The sequence below is a fragment of the Prenolepis imparis genome, unplaced genomic scaffold, assembly GCF_030444845.1.
Source record: "Prenolepis imparis isolate NDT839.2.m4 unplaced genomic scaffold, iyPreImpa1.0 SCAF_12, whole genome shotgun sequence".
Classification (NCBI taxonomy): domain Eukaryota; kingdom Metazoa; phylum Arthropoda; class Insecta; order Hymenoptera; family Formicidae; genus Prenolepis; species Prenolepis imparis.
In genome coordinates this window covers 6,397,936-6,416,862 of record NW_028141170.1, presented here as the reverse complement: position 1 = coordinate 6,416,862, position 18,927 = coordinate 6,397,936, and the positions used below count along the sequence as shown (strand labels likewise).

At 33.1% G+C, this 18,927-nt stretch overlaps 1 protein-coding gene across 1 annotated transcript in view; it reads right to left on the bottom strand.

The window, feature by feature from the left end:
• Positions 1 to 18,927, bottom strand: part of Ret (protein kinase receptor Ret oncogene) — a 55,430-nt gene that overhangs the window by 14,172 nt on the left and 22,331 nt on the right. The window contains exons 3-10 of the mRNA XM_083051382.1: positions 8,850 to 9,071; positions 8,643 to 8,758; positions 8,174 to 8,313; positions 6,786 to 7,035; positions 5,245 to 5,425; positions 5,031 to 5,128; positions 1,622 to 1,899; positions 247 to 438 (exon numbers count right to left, since the gene is read on the bottom strand). Of these exons, the coding sequence (XP_082907508.1) occupies positions 247 to 438; positions 1,622 to 1,899; positions 5,031 to 5,128; positions 5,245 to 5,425; positions 6,786 to 7,035; positions 8,174 to 8,313; positions 8,643 to 8,758; positions 8,850 to 9,071 (1,477 nt within the window). The remainder of the gene's footprint in view (positions 1 to 246; positions 439 to 1,621; positions 1,900 to 5,030; positions 5,129 to 5,244; positions 5,426 to 6,785; positions 7,036 to 8,173; positions 8,314 to 8,642; positions 8,759 to 8,849; positions 9,072 to 18,927) is intronic.

The following is an 18,927-nucleotide window of genomic DNA, read 5'->3' as shown; positions in this document are numbered from 1 at the left end:
GATACTTACTTAGATATTTTGATATTATTTTTTTAAAAATATTATATATATTTATATAAATAAATTTATTTTTTAAATAAAGTTTCTATTGAAATTCCTATTAAAGTTCTTATAAAAATTTAAATTGAGATAAAGCATTCTTATTTTTAGTATCTATTTTAACAAAGGTACATGCAGTTATGTTTAAAAACTTTCTGTTGTCCTACTAAAATATTGTGAACGGATAGTTTAGACTTTTAGACATACCTGAAGACTCCGCTGGCGATTCCGCAGGACTTCTCGCAATCTTCGCGCGATTCTGCATTCGCGCACGAATGCATTTCTTCCTGAACCAATTGTTCGCACGTGTTAATCTTTGATGATAGTACATTGACCAGATTTACTCGTAACGTCCTGGTCGTGGCAGTGCGATCTTCTCCGCTCCATTTTAATTTCAACCTGGCAAACAATCCGATATCGCATCATGATCACGTAACAATAAAAGTTGCCCTAGACGAGTGAAGTGTCGATATTCATTGAAATAGCATCAATTTAATTAAAATAGGGATTTTCCCATATCAATAGTTTTATAATTTTTCTCGCTTTTTCATTTTCGCAATTTTATTCGTAAAACCAATGTAGAAGTTCTGAGAATAAACACATAATTTTATTAAAATTTAAATTCTATATATAAATCGTACAGTATCGAAATAGCGACTTTATTTTTAGTAAAAATATTTGAAATACGTATAAGCACATATATGTATATAGTTCAGACATTCTAAATGCTTTCCATAAATATGAGTATTCATGTACGTTGTACTGAAAGAAATCGTTCGGGCTATATTCATGCCAGGTATTTGAATATTTAATTCACTTTTAAATATATAATATATGTATATATCGAAATATAGATCTAAATATCTGACTTTTATTTTTACATTTGAATGCATATAATTATCATTTTATAACTTTTTCTATATATGAAATTGATGCAAGATATTTTAATTTTCAAAAAGACAAAAAGGCTCGTATAATGCAACGCAATAAATAATAATAATGGAATATAGTGAAAGGCCAACTAACGAGCAAATAAATAGATATAATATAATATAATAAATTCATTTAATCATGCTCTTAAAATTAATAACATGTAAATTCTTAACATGTAGACGTTTCGACTTACTTAGTCTTCCTCAATACAAATTTAACTTAAACAAACGCTTAAATAATATAATAATTAAAGTATATCGAACGACCATGACGAGCGAAATATCATCAATATTTTAACATCGGTGTATTTTCTAAGAGGCACAGCAAGAATAACATTTCCCATCTTATCATTATGGAACGCTTTTGTTAGTAATGAGAGATTTTAAACCCATTCTTCGTTTGAAGGCGAGAAAGGATTTGTCCAAATTTTGTCAGTTTGAATGTATTTGTCAATCAATATAAATGCGAGTTCCATAGTAAAGTTTTAATTTTATTATGCATTTTAAACCTTGCATTAGGACATATCCCGGGAAATATCTGAACGTAATAGCGCTTCGCTATTTCTCATACAGAAATTATCGGAAATGCTTCGCTTTCGCATGACATTGAGCTATTTAGAACGGGTATATAGTAGAACGGGTGAACTTACTGAACGGTGTCGGGCTCGGATCGTAGCTTAGTTTCGTTGGACACGTAAACGATACCGTCCCGTCGGGTGACGTTGAATGCACTAGAGCCGTGCAGGATGAAAGTTATCGAGGGATGGGGTTTTGCCGTTGGTTTTGCCACGCGCATGTACCTGGGCGAAATCCGGGCTATTTTCACACTCGAAGGATATGAGACTGATTCTCGTGTCGCGATGGATGATGGTGTCGCGATAGTCGAAGCTTGATGTACCGGTCCCGAGAAAGTTATACTGATGTTCATCTAAAGAGAAAAAAAAAATGCGAATTCTATTCACAAATGAGATTTTAAGTATTTTAAGAGAGAAGTGATATATTTATTATTTTATTTTTATTTACACATGTGTAGGATATAATTATTCTTCTTTTATTAATTCTTATATTTTTTTTATTAAACTGATCCATGCATAATTTTATCAGAAGAATTCTTATAATGCTGTATATATTCTGATTAAGTCATTCTTCGTATCGTAAAATATAATTATTTTTAAACATCGTTAAAAGAATTTTTTGCCATTCTTAAAGGAGTGGTAGAGTGTCACGTGAATAGAAACTTGGAGGATTTGCTACGACTAGAAAGGATCTCAAAGGAGACTCAAACAATATTTTAACGCGAAAGATCGATATTAAAGACCGCGACCACTACGGATGCAATTGCTACGTGACGGTTTTTATTAGAATTTATCGTCCATTCTTCGTGCACCCATGGAACGCCTATCGGGAAAAGGCACTTAAACCAATCTTTTCTTAAACAGCGCGTAGGAACTGCGAATGAATCCATGTCCCGGCTTAACTTCGTTATTTTGTTGTAAGCAACTCTCCTCTTATCGAATTTATTTGTAATATTAAATTATTTTGAAATTAATTTCTGAAACAAATATATTCACACTTTTCAATTAAAACAAGATATGACGGACATAATTCAAGTTCATAGAATATCCAATAAATCTCAACATAAATTTTACGAAGGCAAGAATAGGTGAAGATCATCATTTAACTGCGAGACAGTATCGCGTTTCTCGAGGAAAGACAAGATGAGGATCATCGATATCTAAGACGCGCGGCCTGATTTACAGGATATACATATATCAGAAGCAGGTCGCCCGGGGTAGCTGGAAATATCGATGTCAAGATTTATTTTCTCATGTGGTTTCAATTTAAACACCTAGTCGTGTGCTACGCGGATGATGTAGGGTATCCATTAAAGGTGCACGACATGCGCGGCTCGAATTAGAACGAATGCCACCCGATTATTATCCGCGCGTTCGCGGATTGCGTTCTACAATCATTATCCTCTTTCCGATTATATATTCAAAATGATGTACGCCCCGCATATGAAACCGCTATGCGCAAAACTCGCGGCGTTTAATATCGCCAAACAGTAATAACACGTTAAATAGTAATAACACATCTACAGAATGTTGGTAATTCCAATTAAATCGAAAAGATTTCCTAATAAATGTATTGATTTATTTTAACGAAAATTAAATGCAATTCTTTAATATTTAACGTTAAATATTTTTATTGGCAATTTATTGCAATCAACGTTTACTTTTCATATAAATTTGAAGAATAGAATTGTATTTTATAAGCACCAGAATGTATTAACACTTTTTTATAATTAAATAAATAATCTTGCAATTAAATAAATCCGCAATTAAGTTATTAGAAAAAAGAGAAAGAATTTTTGACATATATTTTGTGATTTCAAACTTCACCAAAGATATAAAAAGGTTTTCTCTTTCGAAAGAAAGATATATTGTAATTATATACCTTGTCTAAATATTAGCTATGAATTTTACTGATACATATTTGTATCACGTAAACAGCGAACAAAGTATTTGAAAATTATATTTTGCGATTTAAATGCGAAACGATGCGTTTATTCATGCATATTATAACACGTGTATTTTGTAGTTCGCAATTTTCATTCAACTTTCCTCTCATCATACATCGAGCGGTCAATCAAATTATTTCATGTGAATGATTGAACAATTGTTTTTCCAGGGACAATATCCGGGATAATATCTGATTCTTCTTTCCGGAGAAAGATCGTTGTTTTGATAGTTCGGAAAACATTTGAAAGCTGCGTTTTAATAACGATAGCATTATTCGAAACAAAGCTCGATAATAAGTGACTTCACCCACGCGCCACTTTCAGATGGTGCTATTTAATCTGCGATTAACCGCCTCCACGAAATCAATGCCGCACCCAAGGAATCTCTAACAAGGCGAGATTTCACCACCTAATTGTTTAATGACCTCCGATTATACCGCGAAGCGCGCGAGGATTACGGATGCATGGCTAATGACGTCTAATGAGTCTTTTGACTTCCTCGATACAAGTCTAGGTCAATTTCGTTTCGTGCCGATGGAAGGTGAGCCCGTCGTAAATGAGAGGAAATTTGAATTTAAGAGACCGCTTACATTTATCGAAATATTGCAACGTACCTTTGAAAGTGCATCACAATTAATTCATAATTAATGAGAAGCGAGGTGCTTTTGAGAACCACTCTTAACAAGGGATCTTTGAGAAGAATTAAAAATTGTTTAATTAATATTATCATGTCTCTTCACTGGCTAAATACCTTGCAATAATAATTAATCTAATAATCGTGGTTATTAAAAATATTTATATTTGTTGAGTGTGAATGAAAATAATCTTTCATAGGGGTGAAAGTTCCATCTCAGAGATATTTAGCCTTTTGGTATGGCTGGTGTCTTTTCGTATATTTGATCAGGCACTCTTCGCGAGTTATGGGATCAGTATGGCGTACTTTTGCCCCGAGTTTTACTCGCGCAGTTCGTAAATGACAAACGGCGGTGAGATATCGGCGGACTCTGCCGATATTGCGAAATTTATCGCGAGCGGGGTGAACTTTTTTAATCGGACAACAGATTTCCAGCACAGCATACAGCTCGTATGCTGTTTGTTCATTTCGATGAATCGCCAGTGCATTACGAAGAGCACTGATTTGATTTTTCTCTAATATCAATTTTTAATAAATCATAATATTTTGCTAGACGATAAATATTTTTTTTCTCGAAATATTAGGATTTTTGACTTATTGTTTATTATATAATAAAAATCCAATTTCCGAATCTTTAAATTAATTTAGCAGAAAGGAGCGAAGTAAAAAGTCAATCCAAAATGTTCGCAATTAGAAAATTGCAAGTAGAGGTATTTAAAACTCTTTGATCTTTAAAGTGGAAAGGAAAGTTTGCCAGTACTCTACTGTGCCATTTTACTCGGAATCGACACTTAAGTTAACTTAGGACACTTGGCCACTGTCCTTTGACACTTTTGCAAATGGAGCGAATGTATCAAGCAGTTTGCCAACGAGTGTCGACGACGTAGAATCAATACTGACTCACCGAATTTGTCCCGTATCCTTCGAGAAGAGATTCATCCGTAACTTGAAGAACTACGTGATACGGCGATTCCGGTAACAGTGTCTTTCTGGCGTAGATTTCTAGAAAATGGGAGATAAATTTTCACACAAGTACGAAAGATATACGCGCTGACATTCATTAAAAATGAATTGAAGTGTGAGATGGAGGCAACGTCGGATGAATATTTAATACTCACTAGGAACAATGGCGGTATAAGGCGCCTGGCCGGGGTATTGGGGATGCTCGATTGGTAAAGTATCATAAGTGATGTTCAACGCGTGGGAAATATCGCCAATCAGACGAACGCTGTATTTATTACTAGTCACCGCGTCCGCGTCCTTCAATATCACGTGGTTATCGTCTATCAATTTGTAGCCCTGTCGCAGAAAAATAATTCATCCTCATTAAAACGTGAATATCTATAATATAATTTATAATATAAAATATAATATTATAATTGGTATTGATATCTTTATTATATGTATATTTTTAATGTCCACATTATTATTTTCTTATTATTATCTTTACTGTCTTAGTAATTTTCTTTTGTAGATTTTTATTTTTATTCTTATTTATTTTCCGCTGTTATCACGGAAAAAACGTACAATTTCATTTTTATTAGATTCTTACAGATTTAAAATTTCGTGCAAAAGATACGTGAAAAAATTCTTTTAGCGTAATTACTTTCTGCAGTTTTTTTAGAGCGCCAGATTCTTTCAATAAGTTTAAAGTATTTTCACTGCACTTAGCGAAACAATGCCGAATTTCGATTAACCGATCGAACTTTGTCCATTAAAGTCTTCAATTACGTCTGAAACTCCTCAGATGTTTCGGCATCCAAACCTAACAACCATTTCTTCATAGAAACGAGGAAATGAACGAAAAGTAACAGCTGGAAGAAGAGAAAAAAGAGGTGTTTGGTAAAGAAAAAAAAAAGTGAGGAAAGGGAAAGGCAATTTGACGAGCGTTGAAGAATAGGACACCCCGGGGGTTTAATCAGGATCAGTCCCAGAGGCTGTTTCTCTCATATATCTCATCATTCTCGCATGTCTTTTGTGGCACCCATCGCACTTGGTGTTTCCTTTTTATTATGCGCGTCACTCGCAAAACAACGCGGTAATTACGCGAACAATGAGCGCTTGATTAAGTCTCGTTTCCGACGCGGCGACGTCGCGGTTAAAAAATGAGATTCATTCATAGAGAGACACTGAAATTTGCCAAACTGCAAAACGTTGGATATGTTATGCAAAAAAATAAGGACATTTGGAATTATCTGCGCAAAATGTTGTGGTACAAAAATATGACAATCTTTGGTTTTTTATTAATAATTAAACGAGAAAAAATATTTTTTACGAATAGAGATTTCTTTTTATTCAATGATTTTTTGCTGATCTTTTCGTTTATAATATTTTAATAAAAAGATTTTAAAACTATATAAATTTAGACAGAATATTTTATTATTTTTAACTTCCTAATTGTTATTTATTTTTCTATAAAAAATTATTTAAAGTTTAATTTAATCTTAATTTAATTTTTTTAGAACAAATGAAATAAATATTAATGGATTTACGTATCTATAGAATTAAAATATATCAACCGGATAGGATTTTGATATATATCAATATAATGTCCTTTAAATCGCAAGTTCTTTAGTATCAGGAAGTTACCCGAAATTGTTATAGCGAGCATTAATTTACACCATTGGTTTGATCTTGCTCTTTGATACTGCAAACTTACCTCGGTAAAGTCCGGAAGCGTTATAGCGATGGAAGTTTTGCCTTGCGCTGTAGGAGGATTGTCATCTTGATCCAGGATGTCGACAGTAAGAACGTCCGACTGCACGTGCTGCATCCCAGTCTTTTCCTCCCAAACGACACATTTCACTTCGATCTGAACACGAGGTCCAGGCCCTCCCGGAGGACCAATAATATCTCGGTCCAATGACGCGTTCGCAAATAATTTACCATCAACTATGTGAAAATAATCACTTCCTAAAAAATAAAAATAAATTTTATTTTATTATTTCTATAGTATGCTTTGAGGTCAGTATTAAATGTCATTATAGCAGTTACATTCTTCACAAAAATAGACTGTATAATAGCTGAATGTATATAATTAACATAATATAATTAGCATAAATTTACATATAATCGAAGGAATTCCGGGAAAGAGAGAGAACAAAGGAGCAAAATTTATCAGATTATCAGATTTATCAAATATATGTATATAATGGGAAATATAGTCATAGGACAATAACGCTTTCATAACATACCGCTTTTATGTACATATATTATTTTAATATTAAACTTATACTCATTGATATTATTGATATTATACAATAAAAAAGATCTCGATAGGTATGTAATATATAATCTTATTGTTAATAAAAAGTTTAGGTTATATAACGATTATAAAAGTAATATGATGTAAGCTATTATTTTTGTTTTTATGTAGGAATTTCGTAGTAATATTTCTCTCTTTTTTTCTTTTTCTCCTATTACTGCTAGATTAAACTTTTTTTTACGAAAACATTTGAAATATGGCGCTTGCTACATTTTTTCGGTAGCTTCTATTGTATTCAACAACGGAAAAATAAAATTTAAACCATCGCTAAAAAGATATTTGGGTCTTTGATGTATGACTCGTCGCATACAAAGAGGATTGCAAGTTCGCGTTACTACATATTACATCACTGACGGTAACGACGTCTTCAGCGAATTTTAATGACAGTTTGTGCAGCTCTAACGGCAGCTTTAACTACATGTGACAGTAGGATTTATTCGTATTTTATATCGAACGATCCCAATTAATCACCGTTTCACTGTTTTCCCGGCTTTGTCAGTGAAAAATGCTTGATCCTTGACGAAGGATTTATTTCTTGCAAATAGGATTTGACGAATGTCACTAAAGCGACGGTTCATCGAGACCACTTCAACTAACAAAAGTGAAAATTTCAAGCACAAGGAAAATTAATCTCAATTTTTCACGAATCGATTTTACATCACCATGCTAGATACACTTTGGAAATTTGTTTAGAATTTATAGATAGATCGATTGATAATAAATAAAATAACTGCGTAGCTTCGAAAGTCAATTTGAAAGGATTGAGCTGTCACGGGAGATACTTGCCATTTGACAATTCATATCTGGTGACGCTAAACTCGGGACACACATAGCTGTACGCCTCCGGGCCGAACGTGCCAATCATTGTAACTGGTTGATTCTCATAAATCTTGTAGTTTGATGTGTTCCAGAAGCACATGTCCTGCAACACTCGAAACCTTGTAAATCGACGCGCTTCGATGAAATATACTTCGACGCGTTAACCCATTAATGAACAATTATCTTAATGTTTCACGTAATATGAATAAATCGAATAAATCGAGCAAATTTCCACGACTATTTATAACGTTTTTATATTCACCGATTATCGCGAAATAGATTATTATGCAATATTTTCATTATGTAGATCGGCTTTAATTATTTATGCGCCTGATATGAATTCTAAATAATGATTGCGACGGTTAATGGGTTAAATGGGTCGCACCCCATGAATATTTAAAGGAAAAAAAATAATTTATTGTGATAATTTACCTGCAAGTAATGCGTACAATTGATATTTTTTCCCATCACTGGAACAGGCTGCACTTTCATCTCGAGTAGCGCTTCGCTGGAACCTTTCTCGCTCGCTTTGACGATGATAGTACTTTCTTATTAATTAAAAAAACACTATTTTAAGTAAGCTCATATATATACCTTGCGATATCACATTTCAATAAAATTTTCTTTAGATGCACCTACCATTTTGCGGAAGATTTCGCAGCACGATCTTGCTCATATTTTTCTGGTAGGTTGCAAACTTTTCTTGCAACATGAAAATCTGATACTTCACATCTTGCGGTACAATGGAATCGTTCCGAAGGGTTCTAAGGTTGATTAATTTGACCTCCGGTAAAGTCTTCGTGCCATTTCGAGTTAAATACGGAAACCTTAGAGTGAGATTCGATTGCGGGAAATAGAGTCCTGAAATGAAACAAAGAGTAAAATACATTTGTCCCTTTCTCTTATCGCTGGTCTCTTCTTCTGCAATTTTTCCGAACAGGATTTTCGGATTGCGCCTTAGGCTGACAATCGGATATCGTTTCCCGAGAGTTGTCGCGCTCAAGAACAATGGCTCTACGTTCATAAATTCTCCGCAAAACGAACTCAATGGCTCACCGGAAACGTGGGAGGGTACGGCCGAATTTCGGGAAATTGCAAGTGATAGTAATGGCACGTATATATAGCGATGCAATAATTCTAGTTTCGCCGATTTTGCTGACGATTTCGCGAGCACGTGTCGTGGTTACTTGGTATTTGTAAAATGTAAAGGAATGTCACGTACAACTCGCAGCTGTTTACCGTCGCGTCGTTGCCGCGTTAAAAGTTAATAGGTATATAGAGCAAAAATACTATGACAGCGAAACAGCAAAAAAAAATTAAAAATGACTTTTATTAAAGTATTAATTAATATACGATTACTAGTGTTTTAAAAAAATATTTTTCTTGGCTTTGTCTTTTCAAAAACAACGTCCGCAATATGCATTTTTTTTGTCACAAGAAGCAGGAATTGTTATATGAAATATTGCACGGGAAAGATATTTTCTTTTACAAATAACTTCATTATAATATTATTTGCATTACGAATTTCTTGCGTGCACGGCCAAGTCCGCTTGATGTTGCATAAAGTGTAAAAAACATGAGAATAAAATCCGTGGCCACAAATGGAAATTCAATAGTGCTGCGAAACCTTGCTTAATGTTTAAATAAACGAAAGCCATTTTCTCTCTCGGAATATGATTCCAATTTTGTCGTTTTGCGGGCAGGGATATAAATTATATCGCAGAAAAGTCTATCTTCTTGATGCATATTTCATAACTGCAAGAAAAATTGCATTTTTGCCGAATATTCAGACAACAGTTTTTCACACATTTCCCCTCCATTCTTCTCCTCAGCTGAAATATTACGAAACCAATTTCCCGGAAGAAGCAAAGGCGATCGCATATCTTCGTTCATTCGTGATACCGCAAGGATTCTTTCTATAAGCTTTCCCGGGATAAGGACTCTAGTATGCGCATGCAAGTACTGCGTTTTCGAAAGGCTGGAACGTGTTCAGCCGCAAAAATGTGCTCCACTGAATAAAATATATCGCAAGACGATCTAAAGGCCGTCTGGCGCGAGGCATACGAGCATATAACGTCGAAGACGATCGTCTGACGGCTTCCACGTTCGAACTTACTTCGAATGCGCTCTCGAGATCGCCACGTCCGACGAATAAATTATGTCGTGAGACTTTTCCTCTCACACACATGCTCTTTCTGTCACACGTTATAAATTATATAGAACGATAAGAGTCGCGAAGAGACAAGAAAAATTCTTTTTACGTTCAATTTCCGAGATACAGGAAAATATAACAATATGAATGGAAGTCATTTGTTTCAAAAGAGATCCAAAAGTCCAAAATCTTAAAAGCGTATAAATTTCCGAGAAATATGGATGTAAAAATTAATGTGGCTTATGAAAAATTAAAACTGTCCATAGTATCTATAGTATTTACAGAATAGATATAAGAGAATATAAAAGAAATAAATATAAAAATATATATTATTATTTTTTATACAATTAAAAATGTGTTTAGCTATATATATTATACAAAATAACTATTGAAACAGACCTATAATTTTAGAATAACGGAAATAGAAGACAGTATTTTGTCAATGGTGTTCACGCGAGAAACTACAAAAATTGTTCTAATTTTAGTTTCGAGTCTTATGGTTGAACAGTCTTCTTCTCATTCAATGAACGTTTCCAATTTTGAGTACAACAGACATTCGTTGATAGTTCGGATATTCGATAGAGTTTGTATCGATTTGATCGGGTTAGGAGCGGTCTGAGATATTCTGTCATCCTCACGAAATAACGATATTACTCCCCTAAGCGCAACTGTCGAGGAAACTCAAGGGATTTAAGAAATAAGATCGCCTTTACATTTTTTACGGCGACTTTATATTAACAAAATTCTATAATATGAAATAAGAATGTAAAAAATGCATAAAATATTTTGCAAAATATCATTTTTATCTCATTATTTGATGTTCTCGATTAAAAATCTTTTGCAAAAGTTTTATCATTAATTTTGATAAATTTATTAAATGTATATATATATCACATTTCTTGGTATAATATAATTTTAAACACGCTTAGTTTTTCTTCCCACAAATAGAAGTTAATTAAAGAATTACTGAAGAATTGTCGCAATCCGAACCTAAGTCGTGGTGGGTTTCGAATTTCGGCTTAATTTCCACAAAGTGCTCGCTGCGAAGTCGCGTTAAATGCCAAGATACCGATCCGATTATTCGATGGAAGACGGCATTTAATTTCGATACGAAGAGATTCAATGTTGAGAAAGGGAGGGTGTTACTGAGGTTTTCTCCCCCAGAACCTTCGCGTGCGGCCAACGTCGTCGGCGGAGAAACAAACCTTCTGCTCGGTGTCAAGGTGAGCGTGCAATCAATATATGCCGAGCGGCTGTTAATTTTAATCCATGGATCGCGTGTGCGGTCTGATACAGACGAAACGATTACGAGCACTTTTACAACCCACCCTTCCTCCCACGCAAGTTCCTTGACATATACTGCTTTCGAAAAGCATCTTTCCAATGCATACCGACAATACACTAGAACGATAGCTTAATTTCATTGACATTTTGAAGAGTTCTTTGCAATTAGAAGGTTGAGATAATCAATAACTTTCAAACCAGAATTCATTAAAAACAAAGAGTCTCGTAAAGTTATACTGCAAAGTAATTAAATATTCAGATCTCATATATTTAAAATTCAAGTAGATATTTTTTTTAATTTTAGATTATTTTAAATTCTATACTCAATTTTCTCTTAAAAAAATTTTTTTAGTATATAATATTTAGTTTATAATATATTTTTTGAAATATATAGATTTCTTAAAATTTTTAGGTATATTTTTATTTTCAAAATATTTAATATCACATTTAATGAAATATTGAATGTCAAAAGCAAAGAAGATAATGGCCACGTTCAAAAAGCACTTTTTCTAAGTAGTTGATGTCTTTACACGTGTTTAATGTGTCTATTCAAATGTAAATTATTCAAATGTAAATGACGTGTAAGCAATGTGTTTAGATCACCATATGTTTGAAAGTTCTCTTCCCTTCCTACTACGTCGTCTATAAGATATATATTCAACATTGATCCGTAATTTGAATAATAATTTTCTATCCCCATATATTGAAACGAGGACAATTAATTCTGCGACTCGATAAAAGAACAAATGTTCTATATTCTCATGTAAAGTATTTCTCTCATTATGCTCTCGAGCTGTGGAATAAAATTGGCTATTCTTCTTTCAAGATACAGATAAATATTTTAATGAAATCAATAATGAAGAAACTCTATGTAATTTTGCACATATGTGAATTTATTATATATTAATAAGTAACTGAATTTGTCAGTAAAATCATTATATGTAAGTTTCTAAAAGAATAAAGTAAAATAATATAAAAAATAATAAAATTTAAAGAAAGGATTCTTAAAAAAGAAAAATATAGTAAATAAAAGTTCAAGTTTTAATTCCAAGATGTTTCGTGCATCTTGGATACCGAATTGCAGTACTTTATTGTCCGATAAATCCCCCTGTATCACGAAACAAGTTCTAACATCGCACATGCATTTAGATACACCCGGTGCAGGTACGGTATCCGAGGTGCGATCGACTGTAGGGGAGTTCTTCGCGTGTTAAGCTTCGCACGGAGTAGCGTTTGCATATTCAGGAACAGATAACGCCGCCAAGGCAGATACGTCTCGCAGACGTCTCCTTCCCTCTGTGTCTCTTCGTATAATCATATTCATGACACCGAATGTCAGGTCGCTTCATTGGAATATGGACAATGTATTTATACGCATATTTGAGCATACTTATATAATAAAATATAATAATTTTTTAATAAATAAAATTAATATTGATATCTGTGTGTGCGTAGAGATATGATTTAATAAAATAAGATATAATAATACACACACACACACATATAAATTATGAAATATCATAATAAAGAAAGCAACAAATTTTTCATTTCATGAGAATAAAGAAGATAGCAGATTTATTATATTGATAATATCAATTTTGCTTGTTGCCATTTACAAGCCCGTTAAAAATGCAAGTCTTATATACATATAGTTTGAGTAAAGCGATTTCTACCGAGAATACGGCTGGAATTCCGTGTAGGGTCATTTACGCGATGGATGGATTCGATTTGTGCTTATGCGAGTCGTAAATCAGCTGATCTTGAGAAATCAGTTGTACGAAATAAGCCGCTTTGATGAATGGTTATTAATAACTAGACGTTATCGCGCTTAAGTATAATTTCGTTCGGTACATCGCATTCAGCCTTAATGGCGCTGGCCATTTCGTGACAGGTTTCTCCTATAATTGTGGAACAGAATTTAATGAACTTCGGATGCCACGTTTCTCCCTGTCCAATCGATCGATTTAACATTTTCTGGTAATATTGGGCGAGCTAAGAGCGATAATTTACATTTCAATGCGTCGTTAAGATCTCTATTCACAAGGATATTGCTTAACTTTATTACAAATGTTATTTTAATTTTATAAACAGCATTCTATAATTATGATTTCTCTTTAAATTTTACCAATCTTTTTGTCATGCTTTTTATTTTTTACAGTTAATTTGATTTAACGATAATTTGATTATTAATATTATTACTTACTTGCAATATTCAGGAATGCTTAAATTTAGTTAGAACAATTTTAATGGCCCCGCGCTTTTTAGGTAAAGCGAATATAGTTTCGAGGGGTCGTAAAAATAGCATTGACGACGGCATAATTTTTCGAGGTAGCAATGAAAATAAAAGTCCCTCGTGTCTAGTAAGTGAAGTAGGTGCGCGGTATTTTTGCCGCCTGTCTAATGACCTTCTGTAACCCCGGCTTTATTAGTGCGGCGTCGGAACGTTAATCTTGGGGATTCTCCACGAAAATGCCTGGAATTGTTTATTCCGCGTTTTCGAGTCTGCCTCGACATAAACGATGCCATGGGTCGTTTATTAACCCATTTTATCCGACATGTCCATGGCGCCGTCTGCCTCTCGTCGCACGCTCGTCCCCGTTCCGGAAAACTGAGATCCACCTGACTTTTGTCGGGGATTAGAAATGAATTACGTATATTGCTACGCAAGCTATCCTCTTGGAATGGTCGCAATTTCATTCCATCATACAGACGGTAGAGCAAGAAGCTTTAAGTAAGAGAGATGACGAGATATCTATAATATATAGCCTTTGAATTGGAGCAATTAAAAATTTAAAGACTTGCAAAAAATATAATATTTCGAAGATAGAGAAATAACAGTGCAATATTTATATATTAATTATTTTTCAAACATTAACAAGAAGTTTTTAAAATAAATGTATACTTTCCTATTTAATATATACATATATTTTTGCACGTATACCAATGAGATATGATACAGTACCCAATTTTTCTCTTCAAGGATTATTACAAAGAGGGTTGAGAGCAAATGTATTATCAAACTTTTACGATGTCAAAGTTATATTATGAAACTTTGCGCGTTAATAACGTCTGATGATACATCTTAAATTACTGGCTTTAAACGTGTCTACGATGATATGTCATCGTAGCATAAGAAAAACTGATTATATCCGTGGAAGACTTTTTACTCTTAAAAGAGTTTTCGCTCAGAAAAGAACAGCGGCGCTCATATTCTTAAGTGCTGGGCTGTCGATATGACTCACGAGACGGAAGCGTTTAAGGCTTTCGACACCGAGCGTTGAAAGCAGCGGATAAGCTAGGCTTATACTACTTATAGGATTTTCCTTTACTACGACATTTTATCATCATATCATCGAAAAGATATATGTTAAACGTCAAGTTGTTTGTATGATTTTTTGACTTTCGATAGACCAATGAAATGTATACTAAGCGTTGATGTTTGCAGCGCAAACATTCATTCTTATTGATTTGGCAAAAGATTTTTTTCGCCTTTTTCAGTATTTTAGTATGATTGATGCATTTATTTTCAAAAAAACATTTTATAAATTCATATTATTAATATATGAAAATTTCTAAAGTCCATAGGTCATAACTTTATGATGTATAATTTACATTTTTGGAAATATATAAAAAATGTGTGGAAGTTTGAAAATTGAAATGATTCTCTAATTGAAAAAAAGAGAAGAAAATGGAAAAGAAACTTTTTTTTATTTATCTTAAAATATTGAATTTCTAAAGAAGCTTGACTTCTTATAACATTTATTATAAAAATAAAATACAATATGTGCATAAATATAATTTAATATTAATATATTATTTCACGAGAGATTTTATTCAATAGATAATGCTTTTGAAATAAATCTTTTTATTCTCGTATGGAAACACAGCGGGATACAAACACCTTCTCTTGTACACTCAAGCATCTCGCTCTATTGTGTATATCCCGTGAGAGACATCTTAACGTTCTCGCAGTTCGTCTTCTTTACTGTCTTACTACTCTTATCAGGTTTCGCCTAGTATCGCTATAAAGATGCCACAATAAATATTACAACAATAAAGTAAGAGAGCGCCTATAAAGATGCATCATCTTCATCTTAATTTTAATGGGAGATACAAATATTTAAAGACGATGTGTTATAAACTTTATATTTAAAGAGATTTTCACTAATTTTATTCTAAGAGAAAAAATTGTATATAATTTTTCACGATTAAATATAATATCACATTATTTATTAATATTATAATAAGAATATATAATTAATTTTATTAATTACAATAATATTAAAATATAATAGAAAAATCTCGTTATCTAAATAAATATTTGATTAAAAAAAATACTTTTCAGATAAATTCTCAGACTGATAAATTGACATTAAATTATTCAAGAAATGTTAGTCTTATAATCAATCATAATATAAACAAGGAAAATTAAATTGCTCGGCGTTAAAGCGTTAATTGATGTTATAATGAAACTTAGAACTGACAGGAGAGTTACATAAGTTTCTGTACGCGAATTTCGACGGCAGATTATCAAGTAATATCTGGCTAATGACTGGTACGAGCCGACTTTGCAAAGTTTGATCACTGCAAGTAGTAATTACGGCATGTCGAAGCTGGATATCGAATCGATGTAGCCGGCTTAAACCTTGCGCATTATGTACGAGAAGTATAGAGAAACGTGCACGAGAATCTGTCTTAGCTAATCGATATAACGTGTATTTCATGCGGGCGATACGCACGTACGTACATACGCATGTATACGCGGGATCGTTACGATCGCACGTATACGTGGAAACCCTGTATTTGCACATCGAGTTACAATTCCCGAAAACAGAGACCGTGAACACGATATGAGCAGCCGTACAACCGTGCCGCGTGGCCCTCGTTTTTCGATTTCGAGAGCCCCTTTTCGCCTCTAGTATCCCGAACAACGTATCGCCTCTTGAATCCTCGTGTTGCCACAGTCATGCTGATTGGCATTCTGATGCACTCGCAATTCCAGTATCACTAAATAACATTCTTTTTTTCTGCTATCAATAATAAATGTTTTCGTTATAAATGAGAAATATATTTTTCTTTAATTTATAAAAATAAATATATAAACTATAAATTAAAAAAATAAAAAAGAAGAGAGTTTTATTACGTGTTTTGCATATTTATCGAAGAATTTTATAATTTGCATAAAATGAGAAAAATATGCCATCACAGAAATGACACACACTTCAAATATCTCGATATTTAATATTGACGATCTGTTAAAGTCGATGACATTAATGTGTAGACGTGTGTCGACAAGTTTTGAGGAAAAAAGTGGACTACTATTATCGTGACACTTGGTAAGGAGATGTCCTGACGCGATGCACGTGTCGAGTGAGTATGTATGTACACTGTAGACGGATATGAATACTATAGATCTCCAAACGGAGACACCTGCGTGTATGCGACGTCAATAAATAACGAGAGCCGCTTGTTATCCCGCCTTTTCCCTCATTTTCCCGCTTTTATCCCGATGGTCGACCTCTTCGTTCCGAACTCCGAAATAGCCTAACTATATTTAGGACACTTCGACACGATTGTACGGAAAACTCCACGCTCGTCGAGCATCCGCATCTTTTAGGAGACGAACTTACGACCTCGTTAGCATCGACGTGTTAATACCCTGGCGCGTTAACGCGTTCGTAACATATGTGGCAAAAAAATCAAGCCGTAAACATTCTCGACTGGTTATTACATTATGGCGATGGTTTGGTCGCGAATGTGATATATATATCGAAAAGAATGTTAAAAAGATGTTACAATCTGTAAACTGTAAATATAAAAATCTTTTAGAGATCTCTGGAAACCTTTTTGTACAGAAAATTTCAATACCATTAATAGAGACAAAGAGAGATTCTTTAAAAATTGTGAGGAATTATTTTGTGATTCTAACTAATTTTGTTTCTATTATTTATCCGTGATATTTATTGTAAAAAGTAATAAGTTTAATCCAGAAATTGTATGTGAACGATCTATAAATTACGCGGCGCATTTTTCTGCTTAATTACATTCTTACAATATTAAATCAATAATCGATATTTCTTAATAAAATTTTATTAAAAATTTTTATTTCTTAATAAAATAATTGCTTTGAAATTTTGATAACAAAACTTCAATATTACAATTAATTTTTCTACATAACAGCATTAAATTACATACTGTATAAAATATTCGTTATAATGTAAAAATATTTGTTTTTACAAATATATTCTTTAAAATATTCTATTTTTAAATAATTGAGAAACTATAATCACAGAAGAGCACACACACATTTCATATATACCTTAAATATTATACCTTAAATTTCAAAGTTAATAAATCCGTGTGCAATATATAAAAAATTATTATTTGATTTGAAAAATTACCATAAAACATATTGTAAATTATGTCTTATCATTGATTAGCCATCTCAATTACTGACGTACAACATTCTCCCGGGTATAATCAAGTCTCAGAGGATGTTATTAATTAATTCACATTGCTCGATTAATCGAGCTTTTCATCTACAATTAATAATACTACAAGCAATATCGTAATGCCGAACTTACTAAGTAATTCGCTTACTGTACGTGATATGCATTAAGTTTTACGGTACACGGGAAATCGTGGTATATATATATGTATAATAGTGCGACAACGCGCTTGACTGCATTTCGCGGTAACAAACTTCTCCAAGAACCTAATTTCCATATACTAGCGGAATATAATAAAATCATTACCCCGAAATAAACAAGAAATTCGAGAGTCTTCTGGCACTCCGAAAACTCTCCTGGCAGAACATGAACATATGGTGATTATACAATTCCTTTTTTTCCTAACGTGTTGCGCAATTTTGTATTCGCTCCGAGTTGGTTTTATTTATTAAAGGAAAATTTGTCCCTTTTCATTTCATCCTTGTAATCTCGTCTCATCCATCCTTTGCCGCCCTTTGCACAACAACTCCCATTTCTCGCGACATTTATTTTTAGCCGACGAGATAAAATCGTATGATGCAATTTTAGTTAGATTACAAAATATATTTCGTGATATATTGTTGTCCATTATATCTTTTTTTGCACTGTTGGCAATGAAGCAAATAAAACTAAAAATAAAACTAAATGTTTGTGCTAAAAATATTTCCAGTATTATAAAATGAAAGAGAGAATCGAAATAAAACAAAATAATTTCTAGATAGACCGAAATAATAAATATTAACTTGTTGATTCGATTCTAGCCAACGCAAAAATAATTCTTTCGCACTTGACA